Below are 26,597 nucleotides of genomic sequence, written 5' to 3'. Positions count from 1 at the left end.
TCTTCATGGAGACATATATATGTAATCGAGTGAGTAAACAACCGTTTGCCTATGTAGTTTTAAATCAAAAAACAACATGTACATGTTTTTAATTTGAACCAAAGTAAGTACTTTCCATCATGCATGTGGATAAAAAAAACAACATCCCAGCTTATTCGTAGATGTCCACGAATGTGCTTGACTGGAAAGGGATTATTAGACGATAAAAGGCATGCATCTCTCCATTTTTATGTGACGATCTCCGTTCAACTCAAAGTTTCTGTCTCTGTTTAAAAGAAGAGCAAGAAAATCTCTGCGTTCAAAGTCCAACACTCTTTCCCCTAAATCCTGGGGTGTCCCTTGACACTGAGAAAAAGCGTGCTGTTTTGGAGAATGTGCAAAAATTCTCATCTGACCAGACAAGTACACTACCATACCATGCCAAGAGGAGGAAAACTTGAAAGCGACCCCTACATGGTGGTCTCATTTTGAACCAAAAAGTGCCCTTTTTTAAAAAAGAAAACCATCCCATCCATGTTGAGGAGCTGAAAAGCTTTACCAACCTTGCATCCCACCTGGGCTCGATCGCTCCTTTCTAGACAGAGCTTGCTTGACCGACCAACCTTTCTTCTCTTCTTCAAATGGTGAAGTCTCAAAACCTACCTTCCATGACAAGGAAAGCATATACCTCAGTACTTACATATATACCTCAGTACTTGTACAAAACACAATTTCACTACACGATCGTCTGGAAAAAACAAGTTTATTTTTATGTTTCCGATTTCATGTCTTTAATCAAACACACGTTTGCACACTATTTTTCCTGAGGGGGGTTTCCTTGTCCGTCACGAGCAAGGAAAAAAGGCATTTCATAGAATGATATTGCTCGTTTCCATGAAAATTAATAAGCTTTCTTTTTCATCTTGTTCTTGTTTTGCCTAACGTTTTTGCTCCTTTTTTGAAATGTTCTGGTCCACATGGACATTGCTCGATAAGTTCATGGGGTCAAATGGAACCAATCCAATTTATATATCTATTTGTTTCTTCAAATCTTCAGTGGAAGAGTCAAGGGTCATAGATTCTGTGACCAAGCCATTAATTCTTTAAGAGAAAAGAAAACCATTGTTTATTTTCTTAAACTATTACAGTTAATTTCTCTCAACTTTATATTAATTTTTGTATATTTCACCTTTCTCCCATTTGAACTTGCCATATATATGAGTTCATTAATTATATTATATAGTCTATGATAGGCAACAATGATGGCCTGTGACAAAGCATCGTGTAGAAAAGAGGGATGCTAAAAACAAGAGGAGAGGTATAATCCATTTGATTGAAAATTATATATGATTAGTTAATAAATTACATTCCCAATGCCATTAGGCACGTGTAGGATCATCAAAGAGATTGAAAACAAAAGGCTTTCCATGCTGGATTTGCTAAATTTCCGTTTCACAACAGTAGAAATATATATAAAAAAAATGTTTTTATTGTAGTGTAGTATATTGCCAAGAGATCATGTATTAAATTTATGGTAGTTCTTACGTTAAAATATGTTTTGAATAAACTATAATTTAATAAACTAAATATTTTTAAATAATTAAGCGGTCATGGCAGAAGCATAAAAGCAAAGAAAACCTAGCTAAATAAAATGTGTTATATATTTAGTGCCCCCCCCAGGCTGCAACTTTTCCTTGCTTGGGCAGCTTAATCCACCTTTGCTTTACAAAGCTTTTGACTATTAGCCCTTTTCACTTACTTTATGAGATCACAGGCAGAGTCCCCTCCCTCCCTCCCTCCCTCCCGTGCCCTCCATTTGCTTTTCCTGAATTTGATTGAAAAGAACTATATATTAACAAAATTAAATAAAGGCACTAGATTTAAAGTTCTAAATTAAAATGACACTATACTTCAACAATCACTAGTTTAATTCTTTTAATTAAGTAATAAAATCTTAGCGCAAAGTAACAATGGGTTTGTATACATTCTAAATTTAAATAATTTTAATTTAAAGAATATATCTTAGAATTAATATACAATTATTTTTAAAGGCTAAAATTCTTGAATTAAAACTGCATAAATTTTCGAGTGAAAAACACTTATTATTTTGATATCAAAAATATTTTTTAAAAAAATAAAAATATATTATTTTGATACATTTCCGAGTGAAAAACACTTTGAAAAGCAACCGCAACCACACTCATACTCCCAAACAAGCCAAGTTTCCAAGCCTCGACGACATTGCAAAGGGTAAATATGGAACAAGTTGGCCATGTTCGCTCAATGGTAAAAGGTTAATTATAACTTAGTCCCTATACAATTAGTTAATTACTTTTGATGGTTTCAGAAAACTATATATTTAATCTCAAATCATTTATAACTTTATCTTCTTTTTTTTTATCCATTTCATCTCCCTTCTCAATTTATTTTTCAGATATAGATTATGGAAAAAAAAAGTAGATAAAATGAAAAACATAATGAAGAAAAGGTACATTTTGCGGAGCAAAATACTACTGAGTTATGGTTAACACGAGTTAAATCATAATCATTTCATTATTTTCTATACTACAAGTACTAATTAATTTATTTTATCAAAATACAAGGATTAAGTTATATTTAACTCTAATGTATATATTATACCATTATTATTATTATTATTATTATTAATTACATATAATCTAAGCCGTGCGGGAAAAATACTTTGCAAGTCCACAGTGTTTTTCCCATTTTTCCCTTATTTATGTGTGTGTATTACTATTACTTTTAATCTAAAGTGTGTGGGGTGAACATTATGTAATCGTACTGTTCACCCCTCACATTTTACTATGAATGCACTGTTCATTGTTTTTGTTTTTATAAATTTAAGGGCAAAATGTGTGAGGTTAACACTGTGCAGCTGCACTGTTCACCCCCTGATCATGTTTTACCATAGACGACATTATTCAATTTTTTTAGGTTTGTTATAAATTTAAGAGGGGATATTAAACTCGGTTAAGTTCATGGTTCAGGTTCACCCTAAATAAACTAAAGCGTGTAGGGTGAACACTATGCAGATGCATTGTTCACCCCCTCACGTTTTACTGTGGATGACACCGGTCATTGTTTTTTTATTTTTAGGTTTTGCTATAAATTTAAGAGCAAAATGTGTGAGGTGAATATTGGACAACCACATTGTTCACCTCCTCATGTTTTACCGTAGACGACATTGTTTACTCATTTTTTAAGTTTGCTATAAATTTAAGGGGAAAAATATTAAAGCCGGTTGAGTTCATGGTCTGGGTTCACCCCACAAGATTTACTGTGAACGGCATTGTTCACTTTTTTTTGTTTAAAAAAAATATTTTCTTTTTTTGGTTTTTATTTTTTAAATATTAATCTTAATCTTATTTTTATTTATATTTATATTTAGATTAATATCTCTTCTCTCTTTTATGTTATTTAGAAAACCTATTTGAAATGACGATTATTTTTTAATTATTTTTTAATTTTTTAGGAGGTTTTTCTTATTAATCTATATTTTTTAAAATCTTTTATATAGATGAACTTTATTTTTGAAAATAAAAAGAAATTTATTTGCAAATAATATTTCTAATATATGCAGCCTTGCATATTATTTTTTTACTTTTATTTTATTCAAATAATTTAATGTGTGTGTCTATTTTTATTATTGTTTGATTGAATAAAAAAATTATTTTAATTAATAAATTTAGCAAACATAACCGTGTAAATATCACATCTTGTGAAATTAAATATCTTGATCTACACTTGTCTCTTAATTTTTCCAATTTTTATTTTTAGTCATCATTTATGGTTTTTGTTTTTTCACTTATTAACATGCATAGTTTTCAATTTATTTGATTACATATATGTATAATTTCTTTTTTCACTTAGAATTTTTTTAAATAGAAAAAAGTATTGAAAAAGTCTATATATAAATTTTTTTGTTAAGAAAAAAATATCTAATCAGCGGTGAAACACAAGTCTAATATCTAGTAATAAATTAAAAAGTGTGGTGCTTTTAGTATGCATCAACTCACAAAACACTATTCATTTCAAATAGTATTTTTTTCTAAATCTATGTTCCGTTCTTTAATTTCATACTTCAACATTTGGTTTATTGAAAATTGAATTTCATAATTTATTGTGATTTGTTTTATACATGGTTAGTTCAGTCTCATAACCTGTGTCACGGGTTTAACGGGTTAACTCGAGTTTTTAATGTATTTTCTTTAATTAGCATTTTCTTTTCAATTACATCCTTCAATATTAGGTTGATTAAGAATTAGGTTTCATGATTTATTTTGGTATGTTTTCTATAAAGTTATCTTAGTATCATGACTTGAGTCACAGGTTTGGCAGGTTAACCCAATTGACTTGAGTTTTTTTGTCTTTTTGTAATTGATTTTTTTTTTTTCAATTTCATCCCCTAACATTAAGTTGATTAAGAATTAGACTTCGTGATTTGTTTTGATTTACTTTCTATAATGTTATCCTGATCTTATGATTCGAGTCACGTGTTTTATGAGTTAACTCGAGTAGACTCAGATCGTTTTATTGTATCATGTTTTTAGATTGATTTTTTTTCTCAACTTTATCCTTCAGCAATGAATTTATTGAAAAATAAGCTTCATAATTTGTTTTGATTTTGTTTCTATAGGGTTATCACAGTCTCAAAACCTTGATCATGGATTTGGCAGGTTAACCCAGATTGACTCAGGTCATTTTTTCCGTTTACTTTCTATGAGGTTGTTCCGGTCATGAGTTTAACAAGTTGACTCATGTCGATTGATTAATTTCTTTTTTCAATTTTATTCTTCAATACTATATATATCGATTGAAATTTGAGCTTTATATATAATTTTTTTTAAAAAAAACAATAGCAATGTCTAGATTTTATTTTTTTAGAGTTTAAAAAAAAATTAATTTGACCCTCGAGTATCTCCTGTTGCAAGAGAAGTAGAAAAGGGGCTGACCAAACGTTTCAGATGAAATAGCATATTGCATATAGAGACCACAGTCAAATACTAAAAATTGGTGTTGCTTGAGGCTAAAATAGGGACTCTAATTAGGGATTTTATCTGTAAAACTTGTAAGTAAATTAAATTAATTCTATAAACTGACAAGGAAGGGAGGGCTGAAACTTTGACTTGAGGGACCTTTACGAAGGCAACCTTTTGTTCTTTTACTTTGAGGTGGTGGGGTGGCTCCCAAGGCACAAGGACACGAGAGCCCACATGGATTATCTTAATCAAGTTCTTAATGCTACAATTTCTGCTTGGTTGAGATCATTTTAACTGCTCCCTTTGAAAAATCATGATGCAGACAAGAACTTACATGCAACTTCTTTGATTTATTTTGCATAAACTGCGGATTCACATGTGCTTATGTAGCCAATATAATTAAGGTTTAATATTGATGATAGCTCTTCAAATTCAAATATTTGATATTATCTAGGATATTAGATTATATTACTATCCTCTCTAATTAACAAAACCACTTCATCATTTCATTGTCATTAAATCCGGTCTAATTTAATAGATCAATTTAATGATCTGGTTTTTAACTCGGGTTGGATTTTAAATTAAACCCAATCTAAAATGATTATTGATTTAGTTAAAACCTGGTTTAACTTAAAAATATATATAAAACACATTGTTTTGAATTGATTTACATCAACTCGCTATTAGTCATTTCTTATGCTGAGCTGAATCTAATAACCTTGATTTACATTGTTTTAAATTGATTTACATCAATCTGCAAGAGATGCTTAATTCAATCACTTAAAATCATATGTTTTTTTTTTAATTCTTATTTGTTTGACATTCCTATATGTTTCCCTTCCATTAAGATATTGTTTTGACATAATGAATGCAATAATGTTGCCTAGCTCAAGTAGCTATAATAGAGTGCCAATTTTCTTGTAGACAGTCTAGTGAGCTAGCTACTTGGCTTGCACGTGACTTTTTTTTTTTTAATTTAAGTTTAGCATTATCTTGTGCTTAACAAAGTGACATTGCTTGCATTTACCTGATGTAATGTTTACCTCAAAATGAGATGATAGTTTTTCCCTCGTCAAATAAAAATCTATCAAAATTTAATCATATATTTTACTAAATTAATATCAACATTTGTCAATCTGGGGTGTGCATTGTTCTAAATTAATATTTAATTTTTAAAAAATATTATTGCACAGCATGGTTGTAAAACTCGATTCAATTCAGTATTTATGTTACGGGTTGAGCGGATAGACTTAACCCTTTTAAGATGGATTTTAACATTGGACCACAAAAGTTGTAGTTTTCAACTAGAAGAGTTGAAGGGCAAACTACACATATCTTGTCCTCCCCTTTGGTAACTAAGTTAGACTAGAGAATCTTCATATTCTATCTACTAAAAATTAAAAAGGGGAAGGTTTTAAAAGTAGGTGGAAAGGAGGGCATGGTCTTCCAAAGAATGACATCCACAGTGTCCCTTTCCTTCTCTACATGCCCAAATCGGAGGTCTTTAAAAGGCATCATCCCCTACCACCTCACTCACTACAACACAAAATCTGAACTCTCACTTCTCCTCCTAACTTTATTCACTCACCCTTCTACCCTATAGCTTTCTCCTTCACATCATTGTATCCTCTCTTCCCGTTCCTTGAGTAGGCTCTGCTCACTACTTGTAGCAATGTCCACCTCCAAAACCTTCGATAAACCCTTGGAAGGATATGACACCCTTAACATCCATGCAGGCTTTGCTCTCCTTCAGAGAAACACGACCCCGCCTCAAACTGGTGAGAGGAGAGGCAGAAGAAAGCAAGCAGAACCAGGAAGGTTTCTTGGAGTCAGGAGGAGACCTTGGGGTAGATATGCCGCTGAGATTAGAGACCCGACGACAAAAGAAAGGCACTGGCTTGGCACCTTTGATACTGCCCATGAAGCAGCTCTAGCTTATGATAGGGCTGCCCTTTCCATGAAGGGCACTCAAGCAAGAACCAACTTCAATTACTCTGATAACACAACCTTCCACTCACTTCTTACTCCATTTGACATTCAAGCCTTCTTGCCACAATCACAGTTCCTCACTAACACTCAGATTAAACAACCAACCAACCAGAGCAGTCCTGTTAAGCTTGAAACTTGTCAGAATATGACCCCAAACCAATCAAGTAGCGATACATATGCTGAATCTTCTGATGGATCAGCTCATGAAACTAACAGTTTCTTTTTCTCGAATGAAGATTCTAACTCGGGTTACTTGGGCTGCATTGTTCCTGATAACTGCTTGAGGCCACCACCCTCAAGCACCTCTAGTAAAACCACCAAATCCAATGCTTCAAATGATCAATACTCTTGCTCCATGACCGCAAGTACTTCCCTTGAAGATCACTCCCAATGTAACAAGTACGCCCCTCCTCTCGAAATCACAAATGTGCCAACCAAGGCATATACTCCTGGAAACTTTCCTGGCTTTGATGAGCTCAACCATGGATTTTGGGGGGACCAACTGTCATGGGATGGCAATTCCGGTGACCTCTCAGCAATGATGAACAACCCATTAATGGTGGAAAATGTATGCATGGATACCTTGTATAGCGTCGACAATCCTCCTACTTATGGCTTAATGCCCCAAGCTACTTCTTCAGTATCTAGCTCTTCGTTATCATATCCAGCTTATGGTGATGCAGTTAACTTTGGATATTCACTCTTTTGAGCACCGCTAATTAAGCTGCATGCACGTATCAAGAATTCTACAAGTCATGATATCTTTGTGTTTTTCATTACCTGCAAATCCTTTTACTGTAATTACCCTAAATGTTTTCACATTCGAGCAAGAAAGAGATTTGGAATGTCCGTCCTGTTCCTCTTAATTACCACTATTAATCCAAAGTTGTTTAATTGAAAGTCTTAATTAATCTAGTTAGCTAATTATTAATTCCATTTTATGGTGCAAAAAGCGGGACTATAGAGCCTGAAAACCTGGGCTATAGCAGCTCTCTCCCTTGCTTTTGCAGGGATTTAATGAATAGCAGGACCAAACACCTTTTGGTGCTTCATTATTAAGTGCAAATACTGAGTGCCTGATGCCTGCCATTGCGGCTCTTTGCCTAATCTTTTTTAGACAATACTAAGATCACATGCCATGGATTATTGCATGCGAGCACAACAAATTCATGATTCATTAACAGCTCATAAATCCTTTCTATTAAATGCTTGTACATAACAGTTAACAACTTCATTGCAGTTCTCTACTCTATAATACAAGGTGTACGAGTTTCACAACTCCGGTGTATGTACAGTAGCTGTCCGTACAAACTTAGCTTCTTCAATGTGGGACGGCCAGGAGGAGTTGCGTAGGCCCATTCTCCCAGCTTTCTAGCATTCAGGGCTTTCCTGTGCCTTTGGTCCCAGCCCCTAAAAAGTCCAATTATCGAGAGAGGGGAGGGAGCAAAGCTGCAAAAACTGACAGACGGACGAAAACTAGATAGGTTCATCTATGAGAATTGACCTGCCCTACATTATTGTACACAATTCATATTAGTGGTCCAAATAAGTTGAATTATTGCTGAATTATAGACTATTTTTTGCATTTTTAGTTCACCCTAGATTCTGGTTTTAGTTCATTTAGAAGCTTATGTGCAGCTTGTGACGGCTGAAGTAACTAGACCATAGTTTCTTAGCTAGCTTTTGCATTTTGAAGAACATCCCCAAACAAGAATGCATGCAGCCTCATTGCTCTGATCCAAAAACCTCGAAGAGGAAACTCGCTGCAAGAAAAATGGACCCGATAACCCATGAAGAAAATGCCAGGGAAGAAGGGGATCACCCGTCTATCTTAATCCCAGTTAGAAAGTCTCCAATTGGCCATTAGTAGAGCTCACAAGCAAGAAAGGTTTTTCACTCAATCAATAATGGCCGAAAGGATTTCAAAAAACAATTTCCATGCAGAATTGAAGAAACCACTCAGGTAATTACAGTGATCAGAAGAACCAAGTCTAGAGACAAGTACATGCCACTCAAGGTGGAGAGACTATATCTAGAAAAGCTTGTGTGCTTGCTAAATGATCAACACAATAATCCTCTAAAATCTGCATAACTACTCCCTCAATAGTGTGCGAGCGTGTGTGTGAGCGAGAGCATATACCAACAAATTTTCCAGAAACCATCATTTCTAAAGCTATAATCATATAATCTTTCTTCTCTAACAGAATTTTACCTGATATGGCATACATAAAATAAAGCACATGCAAAATAAATGAAAGAGAGAAATGATTATTACAGTCTTGAGTGACTCTTCATATATTTGTATTTCATAATAGATCCATCAATAAAAATTGCAAGCATTTCAATTGTCACAACATAACTATGTACCTAATCACAAGGTAGCACTGAGATGCATGCCACCTTCGAGTCTTTGTAATTACTTCTATTTTTTCACAACAAACCCCAGATAAAATAAAAAAAAAAGAGGGGGGGGGGGGGGGGGGTGGGGGGGGGGGGGAACAAGAAACCTTCAAGTTCCTTTCTAGACAAATTGGAAGCTTGTTCCCATTTAAAGAAAATCGTAAAGTGATAGACATAAAGACACAGCTGACGTAAAAGGAAGAAGCTGTAGGATTCATCTTTTTCATTTTTGAAAAAGGATTGAAATATAAATTAACAGACTCCAAAAAAAGGGAGATGTGGATGCAGATTTTCCTTAGGGAGGGAACTGTAGATTCATCGTTATTTGAAAGAACGGTTGGATGGCTATATGGGGTTTGCTAAGATTTTTGAGAAATGACCATAGCTTATTGAATATAAAAAAGGATGGCTATGAGATTATATGAACAAGGAAATTATCAAAGCTAATGTGTGCTAGACCTGAATCGTGGAACCATCAGAGCTGGGAAACTAAAGCCTCCTATTTGATGGTGAAGCCAGAAAAAAATGCCGCTTTTCATGAATTTGACCAAAAAGTGGAATGGACAGGAGTTGTTCGATATCTTTACTTAGATTGAGGTGCGGGTCCCTGAGCTGCTGCTGCTGCTGGTGGTTGAAGGGCCAGAACTCCAGCCTGACTGTTGCACATTCAAATGAGGAGCAGGTCCACTCTTTGAAAAAATTGAACCAACTGATCCACTGGGTGTGCTCGTTGACAACCTAGTTGAACTGGAGTCCTTGCTGGGTCCTGAAATAGGTTTGGACCGCAAATCTGAAGATGAGGATGATGGGGCAAGAGTGCCAATTGAAGAACCCACCAGGTAGGGCGCAACTGGCATATCAGCAAGAGAAGATGCAGATGGGCTGTAACTCAATGTTCCCATTGGATGATCGAATTTGCATGCAGGCCCAAACTTGCACTGTCCACGTTGTGTATAGTGAGAACAAGTTGGAGCACCCTGATTAAGAACGTAGGGTCAGTATTCAACTTGTAAATAAGTATATGAACATGTGGAAGCCTACAAAACAGCATGCCCTGATATGACTTTATATACGGCTACATCAGTTCAAAGAGGAAAAGAAGTTATATATAGCTTACTTAATGACTGTGATTGGGAACTTGAGAACCAAGATAAACATGTAGAGGATGCACAGCTAACAAAGCAGGATTATCAGGATTTCAGGCTAACAAGTGATCCACACATAGGTATACGTGTAATTGTTAGAGCAAAAGCAAAAAGAGACAGAAGAAACTGCTAATGCAATTTATTGAACAAACTACAAATCAATCAAATTATAGAAGGTCCCAAGAAACCACATAAATCAATATGTCATCATGACTTGACATTTAAAAATGATCTCACCTCGATGATGACCTAGAAGTTTGATCATGCAGAAGGCACTGCATGGTCTTTGATTTTAGTTTTCTTGGGGGCCGATCAAAAGATCAGCTTCAGCATGAGAAAATTAAATAACAATCATAAAATGAGACATGATGGCCAAAGAAATAGGTGATGACAGCTGTTTTCAAATCTTCTATCCCCAAGACAAATTTGCCTATACAATGTAGCTCACCTCTCCGACCATGACTACATATAACTTTGAGACACTAGAGACAAAAAAACACTGATCCCAGCACTCAGTCCCAATAATATTCTCTTAATAAAGCATGAACCCAGAATTGGTTAAATGACTAACAAGTGCAAATTACAGCAATAAAGCAAGTACCACTTGCAAAATAAGTCCATGAAAGTATGCTTAAGTAAATAAGTAAACGATAGGGATTAAGACAGGAAAAAGAATTGTCAGCCCAAAACCCTAAAGCTGCTTAAGGGATGCAACAAAGTCCAGTACATCATAAAGACAATAACTTGTGACATCAACGCATCTATCACGTCTCCACTTAATCTCCATTATCAACTCTCTTCATTACAATGTAGAACTGCATAAAGACATGCCTTTATGAGTTCAATTTATCCACCTCATAATCATACTGACAGATCCATCCCAATTCACAACTCGAACAAATCCAACAACTTAAGAAGATAAGAAAGCAGCAAGGATGAATAAAAAATCATGTCATTGCAGTCCCTAAGACAAGACGAAGATAAAAACATTAAGACAGAGGAGCCTAACCCTCTTCCAAACTCCCATAGTGGCCCAAAAACTACCAAAAGAAAGAGTGGCGGAAACAAATAGAGTAGCTAAATAAATTCCAGATTTTCTTTGTTTCTGAGAATACAATCCCAACAAACAATTTAGACAGAAAATGGACGTTCCCAACAAATACTCTATCCTTGTTATGTAAAGATCAGAACACTGTTTAAAAGACAATCAACATGTTAAAAAGATGACCTTGTGTCATAGTAAGCTATTATCTCAGGAAGTGAATCACATTTTCATTGTTTAGTTGATGATATAGAAAATGCTCCAGACTTATGGTAAACCAAGGAATATGTGACTGATCAGAGCACATAAACAAAAGGTAGCATATATGATCTCCCAAATAATGTCAAAATAAATCAGAACTAACTGAAAGAACAAAAACACATCCAGAGGAGCATGATCAGCAATGAAGAAAGTTTAGAAAGAAGCTTCCACAAAATGTCAAATTATTTCACCATGCAATCAAGATCACCCTATAAAGCAGAAAGGTTAAGTGGCGACTACAATCCAGATATTAAATGTTAATCATAGGACTCAAAAGCTGATTGGATTGTTTTCCAACTTAGCACTAATTAATGGAGTGATTATTTTAAACCAGGCCAGAATATAAAAAATTCTTTGAAAATGTCCATTTCCATGTCAGAGTAGCTTAACTCCACGCAATACTTGGGTACAAAAGCTGTGAATCCGAGAAGCTATCAAGTTTAATGAGTGGAAAAGAGCTGCCATATCATGGGGAATAGACTCTCCTAATTGCTTATCAAGTTAAAATATCCCACAGAGAAGCAAGAAAGCACATTCCTTCTTGTATTTCACTTACAGAAGCATAAATGGAGAAGACATGAGACAGAAACTTTGTAATGTTCTATACATGAACCACAGATGCAATCTAAAGAACCACGCCACTTAAAAAATTCCAGAGTCAAAATCTCATTCTCACATGGTGCGCCAGCATCACAAGGCAAAAAAAGCTACTTCAAGAAATATAATTGAAGTGAAAAGACTCACCCTATAAAGTATCCAGAGATCAAGGGCAAGTACCACCCCAATCACCTACTCTGATAAGATCTCAAAAATACTATACTAGAAGCAGGCAGGTGTATGCCACAGTTGTGTCGAAGCAGGCAGGTGTATGCCACAGTTGTGTCAAAAGTTTCAAGGTTCTAACCACGTGAAATGAACTTTGTTTCACTAAGACTCTAAAGAGAAAAAAACAGCTAACAAAAGGAAGGTTAGAATTTTTCTGACGGAAATGATAGGAGGGCAAGAAGGGGAGTGAGAGAAAGAAATAGCAACTATACAACTGCAGCATTGTGGTCGCATCACTCAGAACAAATATAAATTCAGAAAATTCAGAAAATCCTGTTTCAATGATCTCCACCAACACTAGTCATAAATGCTATGCGGTAAGCAACAAACAGAAGGGGTGTGATTAATTAGGACATTTTGCGACTTTATTAGGTAAACAAACTAGCAATGCATGCCCTGACATAAGGTAATAAGGTATCACAATGCCAGAGAGTTTTATGTAGATACTTACTGGGCGTAGAGGAAGACCAATGGGGCTAAGAACAACATTTGATTTTGACACTACCAATTCTGGGGGGTGATGATATCTACATGAGGATCTGAATTTACAATCACCAGTTTTTATGTAATACTGACATTCCGGCTGGCCAGGTCTTTCTGGGAACAAGTGCTCCTTCTGGGTACTGCTTGAAGGACCTGTTGCAGGAGGTATGGATTGAAATGCTCCGGTATAAGCAGGTGCAGAAGGAGATAGTGCTGACATCCCGTAGACTGATCCTGAGCCAACTGCAGGCTGAGTATTAGGAGAGGCTACTGGACTTACAGGCGCCTGCACCAGAAGAGATTACAACTACTATGAATAGAAGTAGATGGTCAGAATGTAATGAAATAGAGGAATTTCTATTGACCTACCGGGTAAGGATTCCAACTTGGATATGGAACTACGCTTGGGGAAAGCAGCACAGGACCGTAAGGACCTTGTACATATGAGCCTGGCAGCAGAGGAGGCCTTGCAACCATTACCCCGTACTGTTGAGATGAAGGGACAGAGGGAGATTGCACCGAAGGATATAAAGTAGGGCCAGGTACAGGTGCAATTTGCGGAGCCAGTGATTGTGCTGGAATTTGTATGTTACCTGGCTGTGGATGGTGGAACTTACATGTCGCCCCAAACTTGCACTGCCCTGTTTTAATGTAGTATGTGCATTCCCTTTCACCCTGTTGTCAATTAAAACTAAAAGAATCAGCAAACTTGAATTCATACTCAGTGCAAAAAAATACCATCATGGTCAAAAGCATAAATCTTAAATCTTAAATGCCCATGTAAAGATATACGGACCGGGCGTAATGGGTATCCATAATAATTTAGTGACACGGGACTAGCAGAACCACCTCCCTGCTTAGGATGGTGGTACTTACAGGAAGCACCAAATTTACACGTCCCCGTCCGCATATAATACTGCAAATAAAGCAAAAAAACAGCTCAATCAGTGCATCCATAAATCCCTTCTCCCATAAACCATCAAACTCAACCAAACCAAACGCACAATTAAACAGCAAAACTCCTAATTCAGCCCTTAACATATACAACCATATGATAGCATCCACATTCTCAGAACAAATTTGCAACACATCCCATAAGACACGGACCAGGTATAACGCACTTAATCAACACACATTGCATCAGCGTTCCATCACACTCGGTCAAACTAATCATATCTTTAACGAACACACATTGTCCACAATCAACCATTTGCACATACAGCAAATCACAGTAATCATTCAAAACCAGCAAAATTACCTACCTGGCAAAGCGGCTGACCAGCTCGCTCTGGATACTCCGCTCCGCCAGCCCTTGCCGCTCCCAACACCTATAAAACAACATCAACCACAACAATCAACCATACCACCTCTACCACCTCCACGTATCAAAATTACTTACAAAACTAACCCTCCTCCAAACACAGTTCCAAAAACCACAAGATCAAGACTAATTACCACACACGGACCATTTAAAACTCAATTCAAGTCAAATCAAAGTCAAATCAGTCAAAATTACCGCATTCCGGTCACGTGGATGATTATACCGACACCGTGCTCCGTACCCGCAAAACCCGGTTCTCAAATAATACATACAATCTTGCTCATTAGATCTCTCCGGGTATTCGGATTCTGTTTCCCCTAATCCCAATTGCCAAACACCCTCTGCATCAACCACATAATCATAATTAATCATAATCAACAAAAACAGATAACTATAAAGTCACAATCGAATTAATGTAGGTCACCTTCAAGTCCGGTTTCCGGTCCTGAACCCGTCCATTCCAGTGCCGGATCGGATTGTGAGCCTTCTTGTCCCCGACTGTACCGGTCCATTCTGTACGGACCAACTCCCGAATTCCACGGAACCGGACAGAAACTGGAGTGAGACCAGGCAAGTTCCTCCGGTCCTTGTACAGTTACGAAATGAGAGAAACCGTTTTAGGAGAGAAAAGGTAAAAAGAACTGATGAGATGTTTTTGTCTGTGCTTTTTGGATTTTTTTTTAAGGAGAAAGAGAGAGAGAGAGAGAGAGAGAGAGTGAGAGTGAAAGAGGAAGACAGTGTTTGGTGTTCGGTTTTTACGGAGGTTTATGGATTTTGTGAGTTGCTTTCACTTTCTGTTTCTCTCTCTCTCTCACTCACTTCAGCGATAGTTGCTGTTGATGTTGTTTGATCTTTTCTTTTGTGTGTGTGATGGTGTTGGTGGTTTATTTATACGCGCCAAACAGAGCAGCCACAACCTAAAATAATTATTCTTTTTAAGGTAATTAATTCCAATAAATAAATCAAGTGTGACTTTATTTACTAACTCTATAAAAAATGTAATTGAATTTAATTATAATATCTAATTTAAATTTAAGTAATAAATAAATAAATTCAATTTATATAATTCAATTATTACATTTTTTTAGCATCCTCTTATTCAATCAATATTTAAAAATAGATAGATAAGTATTTGAATATTAATTCTATTTAAAATTTAATTCTAAAATGATTCCAAACATTATTCTTTTAAAAAAATCCCTTAAATTGAATTTAATTTAAAGAGTTTGAAATATACTAGTTTAAAACTAGATCATATCATTGAGTTATTCTACAAAACAAACCATATCATTTTCTTTTTTTGGTAGATCTAGAAATATAATAGAAGATAAGTATTTATTATATTTTAATTTATTTTGGAAGCATATTTATTTTGAAATTGCTAAAAAAGATTAGTATATTTTTTTAATGCAGTGTGGTAGTTTTTATTTTTGTGTATTTTTTAAAAATATATTTACTTTAAAAAAATATTAATTTAATATTTTTTTATAATTTTGATATGTTTATATAAAAAATAAAAAAATTATTTTAAAAAAATAACCTAATAACATTAACAAAGTGCACGGTCGTGAGTTGGATATGACTTAGCGTCCCTGGGTTCTGTGGGGACATGAGCTTGTAAGAAGAGGAGAGAGTTGTCTTTTCGATCAAGGGTTATTCCAAAAAGGGTAATGAGGGAGGAATATTAATTTAAGTGATTAATTAACCCTGTGTGAGTGAGTGCATGGAGGTGTTTTCCTCCACGTGGCATGCAAAGAGGATCTTCCTTGAAATTGGAAAAGAAACAGTACTTTTTTTTTCTTTACTTTATGGCTCTTTTTATAAATATAAATTAAAAAAGAAAAGGTTATCTTTTTCATTAAAAAAAAAAGTATCAATTTAGGTAGAATGGCATGTGAGTGTTTTTTTCCTATTGGTTTGGGTTCAAATCAATTAAAAAGAATAAATGAAGTGTGAAAGAATGAACTCTCTTTTTTACAAAGAATATAACATTAGAAATATCTTTAATTTAAAGTTTATTTGGGAGTATTAATTTTTAAAGTATTTTTTAAATCAGAAATATATTAAAATAATATTTTTTAATTTTTTAAAATTTATTTTTGACATTAGCACGTCAAAAAGATCCAAAAACACAAAAAACATAATTTAAAGCTAAAAAAAATTCAAAAAACTTTAAAAGTATGGTTAAACTATAATGTCAAATGAAACCTTAAACATTAACTAAAAGCTAAAAGAGAAAGGGATTTTACGGTACCCTCGTCCCCTCATCTCAAGTTAATATTAAGAGAAATATTGTTTTTTTTTTCTAGCTTTAATTCTATCTGCTAACATTAAGGTTAATAGGGATTGTGCTTCATAGTTTTTTTTTTTTAGTTTGCTTTTTATAAGGTTATTTTACTCTCATTATCCGAATAACAAGTTTGATGGGTTGACTCGAGTTTTTTTCTCCTTTTTCTTATTTATTTTTTTTCTTAATTTTATCATTCGATATTAGGTTGATTGAGAATTAGGTTTTGTGATTTATTTTGGTTTGTTTTAATGAGGTTATTCTCATCTCATGACTCGGGTCACGAGTTTGGTGGATTATAAATTTTTTATCTTTTTTTGATTGATTTTTCAATTTCTATTTCATCATTTGACATTAGGGTTACTGGGGATTGAAATTCATAATATTTCTCAATTTACTTTTTTTATGAGGTTATCTTGGTATGATAACCTGAACCGCGAGTTTGAAGAGTTAACTCGGTTGATTTGAGTTTTTATTTTCTTTTTTCTAATTGACTATTTTTTCTTTCAATTTCATCATTCAACATTGAATTGATTGAGAATTAAGACTCGTGATTTTTTTTGTTTTGCTTCCAATAAGTTTATCCCTATCTCCTTCAACATTAGGTCATATGTTTTGTTCTTTTTTTTTTAATTGATTTTTTTTTTCAATCTCAGCTTCAATATCAGATTTATTTGAAATTGTGTTTCGTAATTTATTTTCTATAGGGTTATCATAATCTCACAATATGGCATGCGAATTGGCAAGTTAACATGGGCTAACCAAAATATATTATTGTCTCATTATTTACATTACAAAAATCTCATCTTGAATATTATTTTGAGTCAGACTATGTTTTAACTAATTATTCATATTGTTTTTGGATTCATGCAGTCTATACTCTATAGGGTCATATTAAGTCATTTCCTATATGGTTTTAAATTTATTTTCTACTATAAAAGTTATTAGCAATATCTCAATATTTTTTTTATTTAAAAAAAAATAATTTGACCTACAATTTAGCGAGAATAAATTATTCAGATTTTTTCTAAAAATTCGTTTTTGACCCCACGGTTGAATTTTTCAATCTTTTGGATTGGTCAATCAGAGAGAACAAAGCTATAAAGTTCTATATTGTTCATCTACAACTATAACTATCATAATTTTTGAAAAGATGAGGGGTTAATTACCCATCAATTCTACATGGCATCATCTCTTGTCTCTGCTATTTATTCTTATATTTAATATGCTATTTATATTCAATATATACAATTAAAAATTAAAAATAATTTTAAAAAATATTAATATATATTTTTATACATTTTTCTAATATAACAATACATTTAAATTTCTTGATCATTTCAACTATGAACGTTTTTTTTTTATTTTCATCTCTTTCTATTTTTCAATAATAATAAATATTATCACATCAACTTTCGCATTAATCAATATTAAATTTTGGTTAGTATTTTGAAATAATTAAATAGATGAAGATAAGAAAGAGATATAAATTTAATTTAAAGTTAATCGTTTGTATGCATTTAAAATGATATAAAATTAATTTTAAAAACATGTTTATTTCATTTCACTGTCTTCATCTCTCCAGCTTTATCATCTCTATATCTATAATTAATTAGTACACACTAACACATGAGAATATTTAATCCCTACTGGCAGGCACAAGATCCGAATTTAAGAGTTAAAAGTAGAAATTAATTAATCTTCAATTCCTTGTACAATTTCGTAGAGCAGTTGTATCTTCTATCTGCTAGCTAGCTAGCTAGTATATGTTATGTATTATCCAGATCTCGCCATCATCGATCCCGCAGGTATCTCTAATTAAGAACCCTAGCTACTAGCTGGTGAAAAAATTACTAACACAGAGGAGGCAAGAGTTCTTGTCAGCTGTAAGGTGGAGAAGGGTCACAGTAGTTCTTACGAACTTCTTTAGCAGTAATTAAACAACGATTAAAGACTAGCTACAAGTAAGATTGATGGACTTAATTTGTCATCAGAACTATTCATGTTGAGATTTTCACAAGGATCCGAAAAGACATGAACCATGTACGTAAATCTCTCCACCCTCCGCAGAGCACTTGAGTTTGATTTCCATTTACCACCACGAGGACAAGGACAATGAAGATGGCTGGCCCAACTGTAGCAAATTAGACCTGGAAAGATAGCAAAACACCCAGCTCCGATCGTATTCAGAATGGGAGCTGGTGGTAAGCTCGGCCAAAAAATGGATGAGGAGAAGGAGCGAGGAAAACTCGCAACGCCCGGGGGCGGCCGGAGGTGCTGGTATCGGGTTAACTTAGGTTTTGATTTTTTTTTTTTACAAAAATAAACAGGTTTTTCATCTTGTTTTGTCTACATCGACTAGATCAATTATATCAATTCAATTTTATTTTTTTTTTGACAAAATCAACTCTGTTTTTTAGATATAATATTTTTTAAACACAAACCACATTTTTAAAAACTAAAAAAATATGATTTTTACCTAAAAAAAGGCACAAATACCTCTCATCCAATCACACACTTAACTGGTCATGAAACTCGGGCTGGACCAGCTCCCTGCTGTTCCGGGGTTCATAACCACTGTCGGTTTTTCTTTTATGACCTTAAGGTTGAAAAATTCTTCTACAAGGACAGATGTTTTGTACCCATACGTACCTTTAAAAACATGGTAAAATTCATAAATGATTCTACTACTACTACTACACGTCAGATATTCGATTTTTCAAAGAAACTGTCTATTAAAAAATAACTTATTGCGATCCTACTCAAGACTCAATTAGAAAAAAAACATATAATCTTGACATATGAAAACTAAGTTAAAAGTACTTATAATATTAAAAAAAATTATTTTAATCTTAATAAAATATTTTCATATAAAAATTATTAGTCTAATGTAAAAATATTTTAATCTTAATTAATACATAGACTAATATAAAAATATCTTTTATTGTAGAATAAAAAAAAACATGAGATTGACACATTTAACCTTACAAAAACATTCACAGCATGTGTTTGGTTATGTGGTTCATGATATTTTTTTAAAATATTTTTTTAATTTTTATTTTATTTTTGATGTAAACGTAAAAATATACTAAATAATTTTTTGTTTAAATAAACATACTTTTAAACCTAGGTAGAAAATTGACTCCCAAGCATGCACGTAATTGTCACAAACTCAGATGATGCTACCATTGGTTAGTGGTGTTGATTTTATCATTACAAAGACGTTTTAAACAAAGGACAATAGACAAAATTAGGATTAGGGCATGATTTTCAACCCATAAAACCCTTGTAAAGATAGAATGCAACTTTTTGCATGAACCAACTACGAACCGCCACGTGGTTCTAAAGCACGGGTTCCGGTCTTCATCTTTAAGCTGCTTCTTACAGTATCTCGTGGCTGTGGCCTCCCCACGTTCCCTTAAGGTGCGTGATCACGCGCAATTAAAAGTCACAGAATCTCTTGTGCTACCCCGGAAATTCACTTTTTAAGGTGGTCCCTCTAGTATTCGGACTTGGTCCAATCGATCACTTTACATATAATCTGATCAAATTAGTCCCTTCACTTCCACTTTTGGATATTTTAAACCCTTTCCCCGCATTTTCCCTGAATTTGGCTATGAGAATTGCAAAAAACAAACAAAAAAAATAAGCTGGAACTTTTCCAATTACTTTTGGGGAGACAAAAGATTCATTTGAATTTACATAAATAGTTCTAGTGTGATTCTCAAAAGTAACACTCCTAACAAATTTAAGAGCATTCTAAATAGTTTTTTATTTTTTATAAGCTTGTAAATATTAATATTCAAAAGGTAAACTAAACACTTTGAAATATTAAGAAATCTTCAAATTATTTTCCGAGAAATAATAATAATAATAAATTATTAAAGTTTGTGAAATATTTTGATACAAAATACCAGAAAACAAACTTTATATGGGAATTTGGGTTAGTGATCAATGATTGAAATATTGACTGAATGATGAAATCAAATAGAGGCTAGGGGTGTGCATTTTCGGTTCGGTCCGGTTTTGAGCCAAAATAAATAACCAAACCAAAATTATTATTTTTTAAGTTTTTAAACCGAACCGAACCGAAAACCGGTTCAACCGACCATATTTAGTTCGGTTCGGTTCGGTTTTTTTTCCTTCCAAACCGTTTAAACCGATTCGTCTTATTTCTATTTTCATAGTTTTGTGCCTATTTTCTGAGAAATCTTGGCTTTCTCAGCAAGCTAAACAAGATAATATCCAGAAATTGAACCTCAGCGTTCTTTTTGTTAGATCCTTGCTCAAAAATTAATCTCTGCACAAAAGATACACAAACCAAAAGGAAAGAAAAGAAGCCATTTGACTGGAAAAAAAATAAAGATCAAAATATATGAATTATTCAAATGTAAAACCAAAACGAGAGGAAACCAATTGTAAATTTTTACACAGATCCACACCATCTGTTGAGCGTGTGGTGTTTTTATACTTGGTTTCTTCAATAAATAACCAAACCCGATGTCTAATCTTCTACTGGTTTGACATAACAATCTTCTCACAAGACTAACATCAAGAAATCAAAGAAAAACCTTTTACTGGTTTGACATAACAATCTTCTTCAGTTACATGGGTATGAAAAATAACATAACAATTACAATGTTAAAAGCAAAAGTAAAAGTAAAAGTAAAGAAAGACGCGCCTGAACTAAAAGAATTAAAATCAAAAGTGAAGAAAGGTGTGATAGGAAGACAGATGAGCATGAAGCAACAGGAGCCTAACAATTATGGGATGTGGATTGTGGAGTACAGAGGAAAATCAGAGAGAAGAGAAAGTGAGAGACGCTGAGAGCAAAAGGAAAGGCGGCTGTCTGGAGAGAAAGTTACTTTAGGTTTAGGGTTAAAAAAAAATGTTTTATTTATACTTGTTTTTTTTAAGTGTTGGTTTGGGTGAACTGGTTCGGTTCGGTTCAATCGGTTTCAGACTTTAAAAACCGAAACCGAACCGAACCGGAATTTTTTTGTGGTTTTTTAATCGGTTAATTCGGTTTTTTTTTCCGGTTCGGTTTTTCCGGTTGTTTTTTTTTTAGTTTTTTTGGTTATTCGGTTTTTTTGCTCACCCCTAATAGAGGCTATCGAAGAGGAAACATTTGTCGAAAATAATATTTTAAGGACTTGATTGATTAAATTAATAGTACAAGTATGGTGTGCTACAACTCTAATCGTTGAGGGGCGGAAAAAAAACCTATTCATTACCACTAAAGAGAGCGTAGAGTCAATCGCTTTGCTAGAGCGTGTGATTATCCTATCAAATCTGCTAAAATAAGAGCTTGGAAGAGGCAACCATCAGGGGAGACTTTTTTAGCTACATCCGGTTGTAGGTAACCTCTCATGAATCAAGGGTTGATATCCTGCCTCGGAAATTTCACTGCGGTCGTCTGCTTGGGAGATAGGCTAGTAGGTGAGAGGTCTATATAAATGCATGATCATATACGTTAAGGAGATGACCGGATGTATTGGGTAGGAGAAAGGGTTGATGGGGATGGGATAGACAGGGGCAGCCGGTCATCAGGTGGAAAGTGGGTGCTGTTATGACTTGGACATGTTCTTGGCCACATGTGGGCACTTTAGAAGATTTGGTATTAATTGCTATTGATTTTGTAGCGTAGTGAGCATATCTTACATCATCAACGAAATGTCGGCGAGCCACTTGTGGGAGTAGTGGGTGTTCTGTGGATAGTTTAGTCGTTAACTCGGAGGTCCGATGAGTTGATCTAAAAAAACATGTGTTCCCAAATTTTATTCATGTTAAGTTTTAAGGTAAACGGTAAAAGACTAGCATTCTGTCGCGGATTGAATTATTTTATTTTTAAAATTTTAAAATAATATTAAGAGTATAAAGATTTTTTTTATAATATTATTAAATCCAGTTTTATTTTGGAACATATTAACTCGGCTTCTTGTCTAACTTGAGTTTCGAATTAAACCGCGTAAGAGCTGATCCAAAATAAATTATTAAATTTAATGGGTTCAAAGATAACCTGGATGACCATGTTAAGATGATGTCATATTAGATCGACTTTGGTTATCCTATAACCTGAGTTATGTTTAATAACTTTGTTGTTTTTGTTAATTTTTTTTATTTAATTTTATGATAACATTACATGTTTTCAAAATCGAGCATCAACTCTAAAAAAATATTTATTTAAAATTATGATAACTTTATAAAAAATAAAAAAAATTGTATAAAAAATAAATTAAAATAAATTATCTAGTATAAATCCTCTAAATCAATAACTAAATTAAAAAAATCAATAACAAAAGATTAAAAAAAAGTGGTCAAAATAAAAAAAAATGTGGATTACTTAAGTTCGAAGGAAGAGTAAAAGATATTGAGTCTATTGACAACTTGACTGAGTCATCAATAATCTGATCAAACATGATTTAATTCCTAACTTGGGCTTTGGTGGGCTTGCACGTTGGTATGAGCCATATCCACATCAGCATTGTGATTTGGTGGGCTGTCTCTTTGCATTAGTTTTTGATTTTTAAAGAGGAGGAGGGATGCATTTATCTTAGTTCGTTCTTCTTTTAAGAATTAAAATCAGTAAAAAATAAAAAAAAATTATTTATCACCATCAGAAGATTTAAGATTTTTTATTTCATTTTAGGAAGTTAATAAAAGTTGATTTTTTTATTTATTTTCGTTATCACAAACTAATTAACGAGCATTTCAATGATATTCCATGAATATATTTATTTATAGAGATGGTTTTTCAATCTATTTTTTTCATGAAATTCTTGATTTTATGTGCTCAAAATCTTATATCTTTTTAAATAAAATTATTTGTTTAGCTTCTGAATATAAAATACAAAAAATCTAAGAAAAAAATCTATCTTGAATAAATAAAAACTTAACCAAATATTCTCTAACATTTATGTTTTTTACGTTCTTAGATTTTTAAATAAAGTAAAGATTTTTTTGAAAATAAATTTAAAAAATATGTTTTTTTCAAAGGTAAATAAATAAAAGATTAGCTAGAATAAATAAATAAAACCCTAAAAGAAGAATAATTCCAATGAATAATCACATATCAATATTCACCCTATCACAACAAACATCACCACTCCAAAACGGTATTAAAAGACAATTAATTCTTGTGTTTTCGTCTTTACACGTTTCTATCATTCCTGCATTTATGTAACTTCAATATTGTTTTAGTTCTTGCAGCCATGTTATTGCATCACCGCTCCAATAACTGGAATGGAAACCAAGTTCTTGCACGACAAAGAAAAGAACTATTACCATAAACAACTAATGCCCTGGTGTTGAGAGCTTCTCGACTCTTGAGCGAACAAGAACTTTCCATGAAGTCTCAGCTAGTCCATCTTTGTCAGTTTTTCCTGCTGAAATCTGTTTGATGGTCATGAACTTGCAATAACAGGTAAGAACAATGCATGTACATAGTCAACAGAAACATGTGCGAAAAATAGAACCTATTGCCGTGCAAAGATGCTACCAGGCAGGTCACTATTTGTAATTATAGATTCCTTCAGCAAATTTCTTGTGTTATGCCCAAACACCTTACGAGTTTCGAGCACCTTAGCCACTAATTTAAAAGCTATGCTTTAGCAGACAGTGTTATCAAATTTTTAACATCTAGTTACTAATCAACCTCATCCATAGTAAGTGTTTGGACTTTGAATATTTAGCTTATCGGAGACTTCTTGCACAATCTTTAATCATCCATAGGTAAAAAGTTGTTTACATGGTCATGGATTTGCAATCAACAACAAAAAGCAAAGACCATAACAACTAAAATCACGTAGATGAAATAAAAAATCAGAAGAGCTTAGTACTGTGGAGGAATGCTCTCAGAAAGTTGATCATGACTGGTGCAGTTATATGTTCCTTCAGAAGAGGACTTGTCATCTTTTCTTCCAGCTTGCTTCCTGCATGTGACCAAATTGTCAGAATGCTTGGACTGAAAATCTTAACACATGAATTCCAAAATGTCAACACAAATACACATGTGAACCCTCTTCTGTCAAAAGTATAGAACCAATCAAGGGAAAAAAAGCAGCAACTGATAAATACAGCTATCAAAATCATTTAAAGCCTTGCATACAAGCAACACCCTAATTGTTCTAACACAGGGGAGCCTACATAACATGCATCTGCCTAACAATGCAAAGACCTGATTGTATTCTTGAAGCACAAGAACTTCAACTGGGAATTGCTCCTTCCTATATTAGCAACACCATGAGTGGATAACACATTACCTTGACATCTTCAGCTGTTCTCCTTTTCCTACATCCTTCAGCGAAACAAAGGATGGTTTGTATGCAATTGCATATTTGCTTCCCCGAGTCTGACATATTCTAATAACTTTCATGAATTTCCTTCTTGTGTCATAAATAACAAAACGTTCATGATTGTCCATCATCAAGATCAATCCATTGTTCAAGAAAATCAAGGGCTGATAATGGTTTTCAAAACCTAGGTTTTTAACGGTAAACTGTTTGGTCCAAGACTGCTTGTTCCCATACTCCTTCATAACCCATATTTCAAATTGCGTTTCACAACAAGTGTTGAAGAAAGACACGCCCAGACAACCTTCAAAAACTGTCAAAGTAACACCGCCCTCATCATAGCGAGGCGGCAAGGACAATTGGCTAAATTGCTCATTTTCAAAGTTAAAAGAACCTATACTATTCACACAATTGTCTTCACCACGAAGTTCCCAATGGATTGATCCGCACACAAAACTATCGAACATGAAAATATCAAGAATGTGAAGAGCTTTGTGAATACTTCTCCATTTCCCTGTACCAATCGTGTATATTTCAGCCTCAGGTTGGGAATCAGGCCCTTTCTTCGAATAAAAAGTGTGCAACACTTTGTATTCTTTAGTAATGGCACTGTATCCCAAACTGAAACTACGCTTATGCCTTGTACCTTGACCAGCAGCGAGTGGAATGGAGATATACTCCCCCAAAATTGGATTGCACAAATAAATGTCATCATGGGAGCCGTCTTGGAAGGTTTTAGATATGCAAAGAAGCCCATTACAAGAGTTTTCAATCAAGAAATCATTATTATAGGGTAGGTTGATTTCCTGAACAAACTTCATTTCTTCAACAACACGGAAGCGCAAACCAACAGGCTTTCCAGTTATTTGGACAAGCTGGACGCTTCTTGATTCAGGATTGTTGGATATGGTTTTGACTAGCAAGCTGGTGGGTGATCTTTCAAGATGGAGTTTGGCAAAGAAAGAATCTGAGATGTAGTGAAGCCAAGTCTTGCAAACACACCGGCAATTCAAGATGGTCTTGATGGGCAATCTTGATAGTATGTCCATTATCAAACAGGATGGAAGCTTATTCATTAGACATTCACTGCTTGCAATGACAATAGGAATTTGAGAACTTGATGCACTTTTTCTTGGATTATCATCCATGGAGAGGGTGGTTTCTTGGTTTTCTTTAGACTGGTTTGCTTCAAGAAATTGAGAATTGGAGGCGACAATACTTGAGGATTGGGAATGACTTCTTTCAGGGGTTTTAAGTGGCTCATGCAACCTTTTTCTTCATATGAACTTGGTCAATCTTGGGCTTTAATAGCAATTTTCCCCAGGCATTACGAGGATGAGGGATGGATATCACTCTTAAAATCACTAGACCCTTACCTGAAATCTGATGGTGCTGTCCTAATTTATGCTTTATTAAAATTAAAATTAAAGAACTGATCCTATTGAGTAGAGTAGTGTAGTTTGAAACTGATATTTATATTTTTTTCTAAACAAAATTATTAACTTGTTATTGAAGGTAATAAAATCTTTATCATAGTATTTATTTTTCATTATTATATTGACTAGATAAATGGG

The 26,597-nt window shown here is 33.9% G+C and overlaps 3 protein-coding genes and 1 long non-coding RNA gene across 4 annotated transcripts; 2 read left to right on the top strand and 2 right to left on the bottom strand.

The window, feature by feature from the left end:
• Positions 1–6,333: 6,333 nt before the first annotated feature.
• On the top strand, positions 6,334–7,875 carry LOC18101848 (ethylene-responsive transcription factor ERF086). The gene has a single exon (XM_006380127.3). The coding sequence runs from the start codon at positions 6,652–6,654 to the stop codon at positions 7,675–7,677; it is 1,026 nt and encodes a 341-aa protein (XP_006380189.1). The 5' UTR covers positions 6,334–6,651; the 3' UTR covers positions 7,678–7,875.
• Positions 7,876–9,216: 1,341 nt separating this feature from the next.
• Positions 9,217–15,316, bottom strand: LOC18101847 (zinc finger CCCH domain-containing protein 34). Its single transcript, XM_006380126.3, has 7 exons — positions 14,870–15,316; positions 14,641–14,786; positions 14,387–14,452; positions 13,921–14,040; positions 13,494–13,799; positions 13,093–13,410; positions 9,217–10,345 (listed from the first exon to the last, which is right to left on the bottom strand). The coding sequence occupies exons 1-7, from the start codon at positions 14,955–14,957 to the stop codon at positions 9,956–9,958; spliced, it is 1,434 nt and encodes a 477-aa protein (XP_006380188.1). The 5' UTR covers positions 14,958–15,316; the 3' UTR covers positions 9,217–9,955.
• Positions 12,505–12,723, top strand: LOC127905662 (uncharacterized). The gene is made up of 2 exons (XR_008059936.1): positions 12,505–12,649; positions 12,681–12,723. It is a non-coding gene; the product is annotated as an uncharacterized LOC127905662 (long non-coding RNA).
• An 8,527-nt stretch (positions 15,317–23,843) lies between the features above and the next one.
• LOC18101846 (F-box protein At3g07870) lies at positions 23,844–26,278 on the bottom strand. The gene is made up of 3 exons (XM_024606103.2): positions 24,994–26,278; positions 24,571–24,663; positions 23,844–24,124 (listed from the first exon to the last, which is right to left on the bottom strand). Exons 1-3 carry the CDS (start codon positions 26,169–26,171, stop codon positions 24,091–24,093), a joined length of 1,305 nt encoding a protein of 434 aa, XP_024461871.2. The 5' UTR covers positions 26,172–26,278; the 3' UTR covers positions 23,844–24,090.
• Between the last annotated feature and the right edge of the window lie 319 nt (positions 26,279–26,597).

The sequence above is a fragment of the Populus trichocarpa genome, chromosome 8, assembly GCF_000002775.5.
Source record: "Populus trichocarpa isolate Nisqually-1 chromosome 8, P.trichocarpa_v4.1, whole genome shotgun sequence".
NCBI lineage: Eukaryota > Viridiplantae > Streptophyta > Magnoliopsida > Malpighiales > Salicaceae > Populus > Populus trichocarpa.
Note: the sequence above shows the minus strand (reverse complement) of the source record. Positions and strands in the feature narration are given on the sequence as shown.